This window comes from Leucoraja erinacea, chromosome 15 (genome assembly GCF_028641065.1).
Source record: "Leucoraja erinacea ecotype New England chromosome 15, Leri_hhj_1, whole genome shotgun sequence".
NCBI classification, from domain to species: Eukaryota; Metazoa; Chordata; class Chondrichthyes; order Rajiformes; family Rajidae; genus Leucoraja; species Leucoraja erinaceus.
The window spans coordinates 16,520,413-16,537,179 of NC_073391.1; the positions used below are offsets into that span (position 1 = coordinate 16,520,413).

At 47.2% G+C, this 16,767-nt stretch overlaps 1 protein-coding gene across 4 annotated transcripts in view; it reads left to right on the forward strand.

The window, feature by feature from the left end:
- Positions 1-16,767, forward strand: part of chst15 (carbohydrate (N-acetylgalactosamine 4-sulfate 6-O) sulfotransferase 15) — a 75,807-nt gene that overhangs the window by 47,044 nt on the left and 11,996 nt on the right. For all 4 annotated transcript variants that reach the window (XM_055646764.1, XM_055646761.1, XM_055646760.1 and 1 more), the window contains exons 4-5: positions 9,820-9,963; positions 13,701-13,857. In XM_055646764.1, coding sequence (XP_055502739.1) covers positions 9,820-9,963; positions 13,701-13,857 — 301 coding nt within the window. The remainder of the gene's footprint in view (positions 1-9,819; positions 9,964-13,700; positions 13,858-16,767) is intronic.

Below are 16,767 nucleotides of genomic sequence, written 5' to 3' on the forward strand. Positions count from 1 at the left end.
TGTACTCAAAATATCATTTTGAAAGATTTTACGTACTTATTGTTGTTATACCAACTAAGTAACTGACTTCTCATTCCCTTAGAAATTGAGCTGTTTAACAGCCGGATGGATTAGCCAAACAGAAATGGTATGTGGTATTTTGTAGCGCGCTGTGTTCTAATTAATCACTGTCTCTAACTTTGGAATTCAAGTTCGAGGAGATTTTGTGTGCCTTGGGTTATAAGTGCAGTGGTTTACGTTCGGGCAGTGTCTAGAAGCACGTCTTTGTTTAAAGAGTTGGCCAAGACTCCACACTTGCGAAGGAATGGGAGCCAGGGTTTAAACACCTCGATATATGGAAATGAAGGTAGAACACTACACTCTGGGGTGCGTGGGGGTGTGGACTTCTGCGCATAATGTCGCCTTCTAATGATCGTATGGCAGGGGCCCAACAACTACAGTATACATCCGAGAGCCGCTGGGTGTACGAGGTTGTGAGATGGGAGCTAAAAAAACCTGAAACTTCACGTGCCCTGTGTGGAAGGTGGTGTGTATGACATGAGATCGGGAAAAAAGTGGGGGCTGGTTTGAAGGGTATGGGGTTAGGGGTGTTAGGAATGACCTGGAAAGATATTGCGTGAGGACCGATGGAGGGGTTTCCGCTGGGGGGGTCTGGCATTGTGGGGGCTATTGAGCTGGCGGTCACAAGGTGGCAGTGTGCTCGTGGTCCTATAGTTGGGACGGAGAGTCGTGTTGGCTGGTGAGGGGGGGGGTGCAGTCGTGTGTGGTGGTCGTGGCTAAAGCGGCTGGGGGGTGTGAGGGGGAGCGAGAACTGGGGCCGGCCGTGGTACTATAGCTCGGCACGGGAGCAGCTGAGGAGACGACCCGCAGCAATGGCTGGTGGGGGCAGAAAAAAAAAAGGATAGACAAAGAGAGTGGAGGATGGGGAGGTTGGGGGATGGATCGGAAGAGGTGCTGGAAGAAGGACCAGGAGTAAGAGGGCGGGCGGGGCACCTGTGTAGAAAGACTTTACTGGAAAGGGTCGGGAAGACGTATATGCAGTTCCTGGGGTCTCTGCGTTCCGAAAAAGGTGTGGACAAGGGAAAGATTGAACTCGAGCGGGAGGGAGAGAAAAGTTGCACGGGTGAGGTTGAGGGGGGGGGGGAGAAGGGTGGCTGAAAAATGAAACTCGTGGTTTCCTGTGAATGAGCAGGGGAGCGTCGAAAAGAGGCGAAGAGAAGGATTAGAAGAAAGACAACCCCAACAATTAACAAGTAGAAGCGACGAAACGAGACCGAACAAGAACATGTGGAAATTTCCAATAGGTGGGAGGAAAAGATGCAAGCGGCCACTCTGGATGCGCGGGTAAAAGAGAGAGGAGGACACACAGAAACAAAAAGAAACAAAAAAGGGGAGAAGAAGGGGATTAAGGGGGGAAAGAGGAGCAAAAAAGGAGTAAGATAAAAGGAAAAAGAATAAATATAGACCCGTCGTAAAAGTAAAACAGGGGACGAAGAAAAAGAGTCTCTAAACAAGGGGGGGAAAGGGGGGGGAATGCGGTGGTTATGAGTGGTGGGAAGAGGGGAAGGAAAGTGAGGAGAAAAGAGAAGGAGGAGTGAAAGAAAGAGGCAACAGAGATGCGACCAAGACCATCAATGAAACCGGCGTCACACCCATCGCAAAGTACCGAGAAAAAGACGCCCTAAACACACTCCCACCAGGACGTACAAAAGGAGAACAAAAAAGGAGGGCGATCAAATGGGGAAAGAAAAACAATAATAGTGCCTGCTGAGAGAAGCGCAAAAAAACAGAAAAACAAACGATACCAGTAAACAAGCACCCCAATACCTACACTAAAGGGATTGAAGGGGAGGGTGAAAAGCGGAAGGGGGGGGGAAAGGGGAGAAGAAAAAAGAGGAAAAGAGCGAAGGGAAAAACAAGAAGAGAGTAGGAGTAGCTAAGAGCAGAGTAAACTAGAGAGAGGTGATAGGAAGGATCTACTAGGGAGGGGGGATGAGGATAGGAAGAGAAAAATAATTAAGGGTGGGGTATTAGATGTGAAAAGATTAATAGAACAAGTGAACTGGTGGGGAGAATAAAACTACTGGAGGGTAAGAAGGTATGTAGATAATTGGGAGAAAGTTAAAAAAAAAAACAAAAGGAAGGGTATAAGAATAGGAGGTAATTGGACTAATAAAAAAAAAACACCCGAATTATTGGCAGATCACGGAAAAAAAAAGATGGAGGGAAAGAATGGGGAAGAAGGGTTGTATTAAACGGTTAGAGGTAGGTTGAGAGTAGTAATATGGTCTGAGGGTTATTTTGTTTGGAAGGTGGAAAGAATCAAAACTAGAAAAACTCGGAAGGTACCAAACATATCAAAAGTGATGGAGGGAAAAAGGAGGAGGGATAAGGAAAAGTGGAGGGTTTAATGTTAGTGGGGGGTAGTAAGAGGACTTTATGGTGGTGGGAAAAGTGAAGAAATGTTTTTTGAAAGGCAGTGAAATTGGATAAAGTGGAACAAGAAGCCCTCCCTAGGGGATAAGGGGGAGTGAAAAGAGGTATTGTATGAGAATGATAGAATTTTGTAGAAGGGGAAAAAGAAGAAAGCACAAGGGTATGAAGGTAACTAATGATAAAGGGGTGGTGAAGGGAGTGTAAAAAGCAAGGATGTGAGTAATGGAACATAGTTTGTATGAGTTGTACGGCAGGAGAAGACGTGTAGGTTTTCAGGTAATAGGTGGAGAACCCCGTAACGTAACATAAAGCCGATGATAAGTGCTGGACATTATGAGTTAGTAAGAACTACAATTGGGATTTATTTTTTGTTGAAGTACAAACAAAACCCCCCCACACTCCCCCCATGAGCCAGAAATCGGACAGACATCAGAGAGTGAAACATCAAGGGTGAAAACATCGTGAGATGGAGATAAAGCCTCTTACAGAAATCCTGTGCCACTGACACGTAAAGCTTGTAAAAACCATAAAAAGGTGCATGGATGAAAAAGGGATTGATAGACAGTACACCATACCCACTAAAACAAAAGATGTGGGGTTAACCGCATGGTAAGGGCGTAAAAGATCAGGGAAGCTGACACCAAGCAAAACAATGGAACTGGGTAGTGGGAAATTCCATTGCATCGGAAATATGAGCCGTATTAGAGGCCTACAGGAAAAGGGAGACGTGGGAGTGATGTTATGTAGAAATATAGTGAGGAATAAGCAGAAGGATGTGAAGTCTTTGGCGTAATCGGTAGCCACATGGTAATGGTTTCACAGTAGGTTAAGAACCTCGTGCCGGAAACGCACAGCCTCAGCAACAACTGGAAACTAGTGACTGATCACAATGGCATCATGAAAAGCAATTCCCCTCCAGCCCTGATTTTGGGCATCTGGACACATAGCAGTTAATAGTTCCATTGTGGGGAGTCCGGGAGAGCACAACCCCATGTAAAATAAGGAAAAGAGGGACGTATACGAATGAGCGAGAAGACCGTTTTCACGCAAGATGGTGAGTATGGCAGATTATCTGCACCTAGATAGTGCATGTGGTGGTGGGCAGGGGTGTCAGATGGATCATTCAGCGCAGGAAAGAGGGAGCTGAAAATGGCGGGTCAGGAGTGCAGGCCGGCAGGGGTGCCGTTGTGTGCAGGGAACCTAAAGCACTACAATGGCCTAAAACTCTCTCAACTCCGACCACAACCTCTGAAATACTCATTGATATTGATCACACCCCTAATGAAAACGAGCTACCCCTTCGATAACCGGAGGCAGGGATGGCTATGTTTTTGCCAATGGAATTGGTTGGTACTGCTACAAACCGCGAAAACATACGAAGCGGTAGTACAATACCGATGGAGGAGGACAAAGTACTCAGGCACTCCAACACAACGACAGACCGAATTTGAATGCAATGACAGAAATAGGTCACTGATGTATGTGGAGACAGTAAGGCGAACACGAGTTCGTCTCGAATAATCAACCGAGAAAAATAACAAGACAAAATTAAACACACCCAGGGAACAGCCACAAAGCAGACAAAGGGGCTGTGGTGTGCGAATCCAGAATATCCAGTGCATCTCGCAATACAGGCTCAAGTATGCGCGGGAGGCAAACAAGATGGAACAAACACAGGCAAAGGGAAACGAAACGGCCCTCAACCCGCGGCCCGGGTGTAGAGCATGACCGCAGCCTCATTTCCGTGGCACGCCGCGGCCGCCGCAGCTGAACCCCGCCGAGTCCTACCGCCACCGGTCACCCATTACAACACCGGATGCCACCGTTCAACCCGCCGATCGCCCTCCACGTGACGCCTGCATCCCTCGACTTGCTATGGGGACGCCGACTCCCTTGGCTGGTCCACTTTCCATCACTAACTCAAGGGAGTCGCCATTCAACTCGAGCGCCGCCCAACGGCAACACAGCCCCCTCACGGAGAGTCTCAGGCACCATCGCAGGTAAGAAACACTCTGCAGCTCTCAAACTGCAAAGGGGACGCTCTCACGCCCCTCATGGCCGCAGTTCCGCCCCGACTTGGTCGCCCTCATGATGAGCCGCACATGGCTCTGCTCCTATTTCCTCGCCACTCCGGCATTGGGACTCGAGTCGAACCAGTGCAGAGACAGAGGGGGATACCCAAAACCGTCCTTCCCCCGAAGGGAGGGAGGGAGTATCGCACCGTTTCCCCCCCCCCCCCTCCCCCACATACTAAACAACCTAAAACCAAAACGTCTGACAACGAAATAGCCCGAAAGTGACACAACGCGCGTAGGACCGCACCGTTCCCATCAGCCGCCCATGTCGCTGCATAACTTGCCCCTCCATAGGTCACAGAGAACCCTCAATCTTGGCGGACTCATATTAGAACTGCCGAACAGATGGATTTGGTAATGACCCCGTACAGCTTTATTTTAGATTTGTTTGTGAGCCCCTTTTCGGGCTTGCGTTTGCCACCTGGCATCTCTGGTGGTGAAGGTCGGCATTTTCACTCTACTCGTTTAAGGTAATTGTATAGCAAGGCAACACTACGTAGTCTGATTAACACCTTATGGATGCCATATTGTAGAACTAACCTCCGTTTCACGGCATTCTGACAGTGGATTGCTATAGAGAGTTCCACGTGGGCGTATGTTTAGAAGTGACTTTTTTTTCTTCTGTTCTCGCTGTTGACCCTTGAAATTGAATCATCCTATTGTACAGTAGCTGATAGAATGTGTTCATTGATTTTGAACGATTTATTATGGTTGAGCCAACATTTGGCCCGTGCCCATGCTGCCTGCTGGGCAGAGACCGACAGGGGCTTTATGTGGTGTGGCTCCATAGTATGACACTCCCCATTGGGGGGAATGCCAGCACTCAGTGAAAGGATATTATTCCGGGTCGGTATTTCATCAAGAGTAAGTTGTGTTTGCTCCGGCGCTCGCTGGGTTATGTAAAATCCTCGCAAATTCTTGAATCGCGTTATACACAAAGGGTAAGTGTTACGGTGTGGGGTATGGGGGGCTGCCCCAATTTCATTGGGCTTCTCCTATGTATCTGTTGGGCGAAGGATTGTCGTCTAGGCTACTCCTAGAGGGTGAAGTATATGGATCTTGAGAGCGGAAAGGTTGGAATAGGGTAGAGGAACTTGAGCCCAGCTCAGGGGCGGAGTAGAGAGAGGGCCACTGACGCAATCGTCAAAACAAGCTTACTTACGCTATGCTCAGTCCTTCAGGCCCCTGCGGAAAGGAAAGACGGTGGCGCTGGGGGGGGAGGGGCAGATGACCTCACACGGGGGCGGTATTAGATGTCGCGACCCCAAGGATTATGAAGGTGTGAGCACGGACGAGGCTACTAATCCCCCTCGGCCAAAAAACAACGTGTTCTGGGTGGGGTTGATACCGTTTGGAAACCGAGTGTGAAGGAGAGGATATGCAATCCGAAGATGAGAACGCGGAGCGCTGGTGCGCTGTGGTAGGGGGCCCCAATGTAACAAGAGCTAAAGCTGTTCCGTTCACAGGCTGTGTCAGGACCCAGCCTAAAATGGTATAACGAAAATCACCACCGTAGCCCAAAATCCTGTCGCTTTGTAGATGAGGTGACGTCTCGTGCCTGAACCCGTACACTGGCTTCAAAACGTTTGGCTATTATTTATATTCTCCTTAACTCCATTTACAAACCAAAAGAACACTGTTCGCAAGCAAGGTGTCCTGCTATGGCGAGTGGCATCTAAAGCAGATTGGACGACGACAGCTCATAGTTCGCTGGCTCGGGCAGTGGAGAGTTAGTTTCTAACTCTAAGGACACTGGCCTTCATGCCTCGGGGACTGTACCACTCCTTCCACCCGCGCCCAAGTGCCAACCCCCAGCAAGACACAATCACAAAACGAGGAGAGCATATGTCACCCAATGAAAGCGACAATGCAGACCATGCATTTGTTGCGGTACTGTGGGGGGGAAGAAGATCATTGCGGCATGGGGCGGGATCTCGCGACTCAGCGTCTAGATCGTTGTTTACACGGATGCCGCGTACTAGTCTGAAGAAGAGGTACTCGACACAAAACGTCCTCACTCTAGCTCCTATCCGAGGGGACGGTCCGGCTAAGAGTATATCAAATGTGGTGTGGCTCTGAGCAATATGATGTTGTGTCGCCGCGAAAGATCAGGGGGCCCCAATCCGGAACTGAGCGAGTGTCCTTGGTCCTGTGTTGGTAATATTCGGTGTGTGGTTGGATAAGGTTGCATGGGATTCGTGCGGGGGGGCGGGGGTCGCCGGTCTCCATGGACGAACACGCGAACAAGGATCAGTGATGGTCACGGGGGAACGGTCACCGGGCTGTCCATCTTGGTACTTGGTCTGTTATCGGAGCGGAAAGGTAGTTTAGACGCGTGTCGTCAGTTAGGCCTGCTTAAAGTGATGTCGAGCTGTTATGTACAGGCGCGCTGGTGGAGAAGATGCTGTCCATCTTGTGAATGTTGAGAGCTATAGTTGAAGCATTATTGTCTATAAGACGATAGGGGAGGTTCGGTAAATAGCAAAGTGAGTTTGTACAAGGTAAGGGAATCAACCCTCACACACGAGGACATTTATGTTGGGGGGTAGGGAGACTGCTAAGGAGGTTATACCAAACCCAGGAAGTGGTCCATCCTGGGGTTTATCCCACGGAGATCGAGGGTGGTGGTATATAAAACGGCGCCAATGGATAATTGTTGAGGTATTATAACACATGTTAAAAGCACTTGTACGGTACATGGTGATAATCTTTGAGGGAGATGGGGGCAATTGCTGACCGCAAACGGGATTGCTTTTAGTGGGGCATCCTGCTGTACAATGGCGGAGTCCTCCCGTTGGGCGCCGACAAGGCCTTGTTACGTTTGTACTTGCCCTACTCAACTCTGGCTACAACCAAACATACGTAATACACGTGTCATAACTTCGCCCACACCAATACGTCCCTTCTCACTCTGCTATCGAGGAAAAGTTCAGAGATCCAAAAGTTCTGACAAAAATGGTCCAAAAACAAAAATCATCAGTCGACTCTACTGAAGGCGAAAGTATCCAATGAATTCACTGCTATCACAAATAAAGGGAAGACCTTTAATACTCGGGTTTTGATGGAACCTTGTGACGCGGCCATCTGAGACCCAACTCATATTCTGCCTGTGTTCTATCGATAAAATGCGATTATATGAAAGACACACATTGGTGTTCACGGTTGCATGTATTTATAAATACTCCTGACAACACACTTATATTAGCATCATGTGAGTTGATGTTTTTTTTCGGACAAGGCCTGGGTTCGTTGAGCATCAGTCATAGGTGTCTTGGTGGCGGAGGGAAGGTTACTTGGTTGATTGGTGCGATTGGTTCGGCATACCTGAGTCTTCTTGATAGGGGCCCCGTCGCCCCTACTTGATTGTCGTGCATGTTTCATGTATGCTTGCTTGCCCCCCTGGCAGACACGAAGGAGGGAACTGCGGGTGGTATATATCGGTGTTTGTTACGATGTGTCCAGGCTCGCGTTCCGGACCTTGGGGCAGTCAAGCCATCAGTCTCAAGCTGCAGTTGTGGCTGTGCCGCGGGCGGCCGTCGGAGATTTTGATAAGGAGCCACGTGTTATCATACATCCCCTACCATAAACTACGACAGCCACCCCTGCCCCAATGCCTTGCGCATATGATGCCAATTACCTATCTCCCTGCCTGCATAGTGGCTAGCATCCTCCATTCCCCCCCCACCCCCCCCACCACCCCCCACCCACCCCCCCCACCCCCACCCACCCCCACCCCCCCCCCCCCCCCCCCCCCCCCCCCCCCCCCCCCCCCCCCGCCCCCCCCCCCCCCTCCCCCCCCCCCCCCCCCCCCTCCCCCCCCCCCCCCCCCCCCCCAGGCCCCCCCACCCACCCCCCCCCCGCCCCACCCCCCCCCCCCCCCCCCCCCCCCCCACCCCACAACCCCCCCACACCCACCCCCCCCCCCCCCCCCCCCCCCCCCCCCCCCCCCCCACCCCCCCACCGCGCCCCCCCCCCCCCCCCCCCCCACCCCCCACCTCCCACCCCCCCCACCCAACGCCCCCCCCCCCCCCCCCCCCCCCCCCAACCACCCCCCCCCCCCCCCCCACCCCCCCCCCCCCCCCCCCCCCACCCCCACCCCGCCCCCCCCCCCCCCCCCCCCCCACCCCCCCCCCCCCCCACACCCCCCCCCCCCCCCCCCCCCCCCCCCCCCCCCCCACCCCCCCCCCCCCCTCCCCAACCCCCCCCCCCCCCCCCCCCCCCCCCCCCCCCCCCCCCCACCCCCCCCCCCCCCCCCCCCCCCCCCCACCCCCACCCCCCCCCCCACCCCCCTCCCACCCCCCCCCCCCTCACCCGCCCCCCCCCCCCCCCCCCCCCCCCCCCCCCCCCCCATCTTTAAACTTTGGCCCTCTCTCCTTATACCTATGCCCTCTGGCCCGTGACATTTCCACCCATGGGAAAAATCTTCCGATTGTCTACCCTCTCTATGCTTCTCATAATTTTCTAAACCCGATGAACATTTGTGAACATTTCGGCAACAGCTTCTTTCCTACAGCCATCGGGCTATTAAACACTGCAACCAAGAAATAAACTCTGAACTCCATAGACATGGGGACATTGGTTCTGTCTCTTTGTTTGTTTTTATGTCTATGTGTTCTATAGATAGACAGACACTTTTTGTTCCATTTATTATATTGTTTAAAGAGGACTATGTTTCCATATACAGTAGTGCTGCTGTAAATATGAATGTCATTGTTCTGCATGGGACATATGACAATAACAATACTTGCTGTCTTGAATCATTTTATGTTTTTGACCAATTGACAGCTTTTTGGTGTTAATCCATGTTACCCTGCTGTGCTATTCCACTTCCACATTTATTGAGGCAGGTTTGAAACCACAAACTCTGCTAAATAACATATGTTTCCAAGTCGGAGCCTAAGGAATTCTTAGTCCTTTTATTCCAATGTACTGTTGAAAGGTGAAGCAAGAGCAACATGCACACTTGAAAATTTCCAGTGCCAGTGACATCAGATTATCCTGAGAACACTAAAAAGTCTGAAATCTAAAAGCCTGAAAACGCTAAAAAGCAGAGCCTGAAGAATGGCCTCGACCCGAAACGTCTCCTCTTCCTTTTCTCCAGAGATGTTGTCTGACCCGCTGAGTTACTCCAGCATTTTGAGTCTGATCAACACTAAAAAAACAGTTTGAAATACTTGACAGTATTTTCATTGGATAATCTTGAATTACAGCCTGATATTGATAAAGTGGAGATGCAATTCAATAAGTACTGAAGTTCAATTAAAAAATCAGTTCTATTTCCTATATTAAAGCCTACTCTTGTTTACAGGGATCATTCAGCCCTGGAATGGGTTCCATGGCCGTTATCTAATTGAAGATTACCTGGATTTGTTTGATCTGGCAGCACATAAGATTCAAAGTCAGATTGCCAACTCATCTGTTGAACACCAAATTAGCAGCAATATGGTTATTGGTGAGATATTTTTATGCTGTATTTTATGCTGGTTATTTGTGTCCCAAAAAATGGAACCTCTCTCTCAAAAACTTATTACATGGTTGTCATCGTATGGTTGCAGTTAATTAATGAGCGCCTGACTAATGGAAATGGTTTGTTTGGACCACCTTTTATTCAATCCAGTTTCAATTTTCAGCTTACCAGTGGGAAATCTGATAAAAGTTCAGTCAGTTTATGGAATGAAAGGCTTAATTCTATTGCAACTAATCATTTACTGGATTGCCAATTCTAAATAAAACCAGCTGTCAAAATTTCATTTGGCTGCACTTAATTTTTGTTTTGTTTAAGCACATTTTGTTCCCTTTCCCCTGTTTTGACTCCCGCTCCTCCTCATCTAACCCAAACTAAGAGCACGGAGTTGATTCATTGACAGGCCGTTTGTTGAGCCTGATTACGTGGCAGAGGTAAGATTGATGCCGAACAGTAGTCTGAAGAAGAGTCTCGATCCGAATCGTCACATTTCCTTTTCCCCAGAGATGCTATCTGACCCGCTAAGTTACTCCAGTTTTGTGTGTCTATTTTTAGTAGTCAAGAGAAACGGTGTATTCTGGAATTCTTCACAAACAATAATCTTTGCATCTTTTAGATAGAACATAGGTGCAAGAATATTTTAGGAACGCTGATTAATTCACAAATCTCTGTGGGGTTTTTTTTAAAGCCAGGTGGTGCATTGTTTTTATTTATCCTCTGAAACAATTCACAAGCATTGCAGCTGGATTCAGGAAAACTTGGGAATGAGGCCATATTCCCAAATGCACACCGGCTTCAAATATGATCAATTGCCTGAGAACTCGACACCTGGGTGGCACGGTAGCGCAGCGGTAGATTTGCTGCCTTACAGTGCCAGAGACCCAGGTTCGATCCTGACTACGGGTGCTGCCTGTATGGAGTTTGTATGTTCTCCCCATGACCTGCATGGGTTTTCTCCAAGCCCTGGTTTTCCCCCACACTCCAAAGATGTAAAGGTTTGTAGGATAATTGGCTTTGTAAAATTGTAAACTGTCCCTAGTGTGTGTAGGATAGTGCTAGTGTGCAGGGATCGCTGGTCGGTGCGAACTCAGTGGGCCGAAGTGCCTATTTCCGCACTGTATCGGCAAACTAAACTAAGTATCTGATTAGTTGCATTTAAAAGAAAATGGTTTTACATGTCATCGCATAAACTTAAACCAATTATAATTCTGGCCTAAAACGTATGATTGGTCTTCTATAGTCATCTTTTTTTTATTTGCTTGTTCAAAAAAGGCATAGATGGCATTGAGCCCATCCAGTAGTGATGCGTCGTTGCTCAAGTTCATTCCTGACTTTGACGTGAAAGTATTCAGACCCTGCTGCAGTTGTCAGGCATCCAGTTGATTGAATTGAGCCTTCAGCTTGTTTTGGAATATCTCCTGGCATCACTGAAATCCCGACAGTGATTATACTTGGCCTCCTTGTACATTGCATGATCATCCATCTTGAAAGCTTCCTGTTCTTGAGTGAATCTTCCTGTTCATCCATGTTTTTTGGTTAGGATAGCCCCTAATTGTCTTGGTTAAACGCAGTCTTCAACATGTTTCTTGATGAAACCGGTGATGACTGAGGTATACTCTGTCAGGCTGGATGACGTGATCCTGAACATGTTCCTGTCAACCAATTCAAGGTAGTCCTGGAGTAGACCCTTGGCTTGTCCTTTCAGTGGGTGCCTTGCACTTCAGTCCCTGTCTGTAAGCTGGCTGGAGCAGTACTGAGAGATGATCAGACTGTCCAAAACTAAATCAAGGGATGGAGCAATCTGCATCTTTGAAATTAACATAGCAGTGATCTAGAATGTTAACACCCCACGTGGAGCAGGAGACATAAAGTCACAGTCATACCGCATGGAAACAGGCCCCTTGACATAACTTGCTCATGCCAACCTCCATGCCCCATCTATACGAGTCCCACCTGCCTGCATTTGCCGATATCTTTCTAAAAGCTATCCTATCCATGTGTCTGTCCAAATGTCTTTTATGTCTATGTCCTTTCCCCTGCTCTGGGTAAAAGACTCGTACCCATAGCATTTACCTATTCCCCCTCTTGATATTATATACCTCTGTAAGATCCATCTTACAGAATAATGTCCTAGCCTCCTCAACCACTCCCTATATCTCAGGCCCACGAGTCCTGTCAACATCCTCGTAAAATACCATGCAGATGGGGTTTGGGAAGTACATTTATAAAGTTGGCTTGATTGTGATCACCTGCGATGATGAATAGGTCGCCAGGTTTCGCAGCATTGAAAGAGTTGACGACCAAATACAACTCATCCAACATTGGCTTGGGGTAGTATGTGGAACCAATACAATGATAGAGGTGAATCCTCTCTATAGATAAAATAGGCATTCCGGGTCAAGGTAGCAGGGTTGAGCCGAAACATCACAAAATGTTGATCATAAAACAGATGCCACCACCCTTAGCCTGAGGATCTTAATGGTCCATATGATGAATGGAGAAACCCTCAGCTTGTGAAGCAGGGTCAGGTGAGTCAGGAGCGAGCCATGTATCAGTGAAACAAAGAACATGGCAATCCGTCATCTCTGTTCGAAACAGCAGTCATTAAGGAATGGCACCCCATCAACTTACCTGAAATCAATGCTATTAACTACACAAACACAGCTCTCGACATTCAAGAAAACATCAGTGCTGAGACAGTGATAAAGTGCAACATTTATAAACCTCCCAAAACAAAATGCACCTTCAGTCTGCGTATATAATCAGCCTGTTAAATGCAATCTTGTAATCACAGCAGTGTTCAACAACCGACCGTGACTTTTTTGCAGATTTTCCATTCACTTGTCTATGTCTCTCTACATCACTGTCTATAATCTCTTGTTTCCCTTTCCCCTGACGAGTCTGAAGAAGGCTCTCGATCGGAAATGTCACTCATACCTTCTCTCCAGAGGTTCTGCCTGTCCCACTGAGTTACTCCAGCATTTTTTGTTTTGTCTATCTTTGGTTTAAACTAGCATCTGCAGTTCCTTCCTACACATCCATTTCCACTTATGAGGTTATTTTATAGTGAACCGAGCCGCCAAGTGTACTACAACAACTCTGCTAGCTCAGGATCAATCTCATGAAGTGTAAGAAAGAACTGCAGATGCTGGTTTAAATCGTAGACAGGCACAAATGCTGGAGGAACTCAGCGGGATAGGCAGCATCTCTGGAAAGAAGGAATGGGTGACGTGTCGGGTCAAGATCCTTCCTCAGACTGAAGTCACTAATGGATGTTAATAAGTAATTTTGCTTATTAAAAATAAAAAACTATTTGATCTGTACACATTCCATGACCAGCTCTTTTCTTTTCATAACATTAATCTGAATCAGCAGTCCAATTGAGTAAGGCTTTTTGAATACTGTCTATCTAACATCTCAATATGCAGCTGACATTTGATAGCCTGTTACAGACAAACTGGTCAGCTAATAATCTTTCATTGTGCATTCATGTGTATGCTATAATTGGATATTTATGGTAGAGGGGAATAGAGGCTTTAATTTTGATGTTCACGTTTAAGCTTTTCGTTTGAAAACAGCTGCAATGAATACTGCATAATTACCTGGCCAATTCATTTTAGCTTACCGGGCTTTTCAAAATGTGTTTGTCCTTCTGTGCTTCTCATCATTCATGGACGGATGAATTGTGCAAGTCTTAAAGTAAATGCTATGTTTTCTTTTTATAGGTGAGGCAAGTGCTTCCACAATGTGGGATAATAATGCGTGGCAGAACTTCTATGGTCGCACGGCTAACAGCGAGCCGCCATATTTAATTCAGGACTTCCTGCATGCAGTTCTGCCAGCTGCTAAACTTATTGTTATGTTGAGAGATCCTGTTGAGAGGTCAGTCCCAAGTCATTGTGTATTGTGCAGTGGTTTGTATTGCCAAATTCTAAGGAAACTTGAATTCTTGTGAAGTACAGCACTGGAATGTTAATATTTAAGAAGGAACTGCAGATGCTGGAAAATCGAAGGCAGGCAAAAATGCTGGAGAAGCTCAACGGGTGAGGCAGCATCTATGGAGCGAAGGAAATAGGCAACGTTTCAGGCCAAAACGTTGCCTATTTCCTTTGTTCCATAGATGCTGCTTCACCCGCTGAGTTTCTCCAGCATTTTTGTCTACAGTGGAATGTTAATGACTGTTTCTAACGTTCCAAAACCTGTATTCTTTCTGCTACTGCGGTATCCACTTCAAGTGAATGTATGTGCCAATTTCCCTCCGACTGAGATGATAGCTTCACTAAGTGGAACAAATGAAATGGAACAAGTGATTCCAATGAAATTTTACCTGAATTAATTTTCAACAATAAACATGAATCGATTCACCTCCTCACCCACCTCCATCTAGTGACCCCAGCAGTCCATCCAGGTGAGACAGCTTCATGTAGACTTGTTCAAACCTCATCGACTGCATTTGGTGATCCCGATGTGGCCTCCTTTCCATTGGTAAGATCAAGCGAAGACTAGGCGAGCATTTCGCTGATTTCTTGCGCTCTTTCCACCAAGTTGTTGGATTTCCCGGTGGCTAACCATTTTAACATCCCTTCCCATACTAACATTTCTGTTAAGGATAGACACAAAAAGCTGGAGTAACTCAGTAGGACAGGTAGCATCTCTGGAGAGAAGGAATGGGTGACTTTTCGGTTTGAGATCCTTCTTCAGACCTGAAACATCACCCATTCGTTACCTCCAGAGACGCTGCATGTCCTGCTGAGGTACTCCAGCTTTTTGTGTCTCTCTTCGGTTTGAACCAGTATCTGCAGTTCCTTCCTACACCTAATATTTCTGGCCATGGATTCCTTCAATGCCAGAGTGAGAGCACGCACAAATTGGACAACAGCACATCATATTTTGTTTGGGTAATTTAGAACCCAACAGTGTGAACATTGAATTCTCCAATTTCAAGTTATATCCCCCCTCACCCCATTCTTTTTTCACTACCAGCCCCACCCCAGTACACTGCTTTCCGTTGCTTCCCATAGTCATCTCCCAACCCGAGCCCCCCATTTCCCTTCCATATTCCCTCTTTCCCTTTCCTCCGGTCCCTTTCCACCCGATCCCTCCCTCCAGCTTTACATTTAACTCTTCCTCTCCTCTACTTACCTGACTCCTTTTAGCTATTTTTAATCTCTAGTCTTTGTCACTTACTCCACCCATCTGCCAAACATCACCCACCCCTCCCCTCGCCTACATCCACCTCACTTACCAGGCTTTGTCCCACCCCCCATCTCTCTCTTCCAGCTTTCTCCCCGCTTACTCCAATCAGTCTGAAGAAAGGTCCCATCGTCTGTCCATTCCCTCCTCAGATGCTGACTGATGCTGCTGAGCTCCTCCAGCAGTGTGTTTTGTAAAATATTCCAGCTTCTGCAGTTTCGTGTGTCTCTAAACTACTTCTAAAGTTTTTGTCTATTATTATTAAAGATAAATTATTTTTAGTACCAATAATATACTTCCATGTCATTTACATTTTTTCACCCAGAGAGTTGTGATTCTGTGGAGTTCTCTGCCCCAGAAGGCAGTAGAGGCTAATTCACTGGATGTTTTCAAGAGAGAGTCAGATTTAACTCTTCAGGCTAAAGGAATCAAGGGGTATGGGGGAAAAAGCAATAATGGGTGTACTGATTTTATATAATCAGCCATGATCATATTGAATGGCGGTGCTGGCTCGAAGAACTCCTGCACCTATTTTTCTATGTTCAATGTTTCTAGAATTCAAATGAATGATTCATTCTGAAGATGTCTTTATATCAAGAGTACACAGTGAAAAACATCAAAGGTTTTTTTAAGCATTTCTGGTTCACCAGGTAGAGCATTTTGTGCATTTTAGAAAGTCATGGTATAACATGAAGTTCTTTAGCCAAATATGGATTTTGCACTGAATTTATGCCGGTGCGAATTGCCACAGATGGCGGTGGAGGGCAAGTCATCAGGTACTTTTAAAGTGGAGATTGATAGGTTCTTGATTAGTAAGGTTGTCAGAGTTGATGGGAGAAGGTTGGAGAATGGAGTTGAAAGGGAAAAATAGATCAGACATGATTGAATGGTGGAACAGACTTGATGGGCTGAAGGGCTTAATTCTGCTCCTGTGTCATGAATTTATGAATTGATGGTGTTTAATCATCAGTTCTGAATTGACACAACTATGCTATGATGCCTTAGGTGCCTCTTTGTTGAAGGCTTGGTACTGAGGTGGCACTGTGCCAGTTCTACTACTGGATACAGTCAATCTGGCAGCCAAGATGTTGCTGTAATTGTGTGATGTGCAGTGGCATCACAAAATGCACGTGGACGAGACACCTCCATTTGAGAGCAGGACAACCTGGTCAATATAAATGAGGCAAAAGTTCCAATATGTCTCTCCTTCACCAATGCCATTAAAGTAACAATAGAATGTCTGCTATAAACATGGGCAGAAGGCCAGGGGACTCACCCCAGTAGGCAACATCTGTGTCCAAAATATTTCACTGGAACATGCACAGGTGCTACAAACCAGAGAAAAAAATCTTTGGCAACACACATGATTATTTTAGTTTTAAGCTGAGCTTTCACAATAAGATTTTCACTAAAACTGAATTAACTTGAATTGCTGCACTTTATTTTAAAGTAAAGCGAACTTTGCATGCAGATTGAGAGTTAGCTTTGTTCCACCTATGATTATAAATGTCATTTATGTAATTTAATTTTAGAATGCCCTGAACGTTCCTCATGCCATTGCTTTGCATTGCTAAATATCTGCTACATTTCTGTGTGACT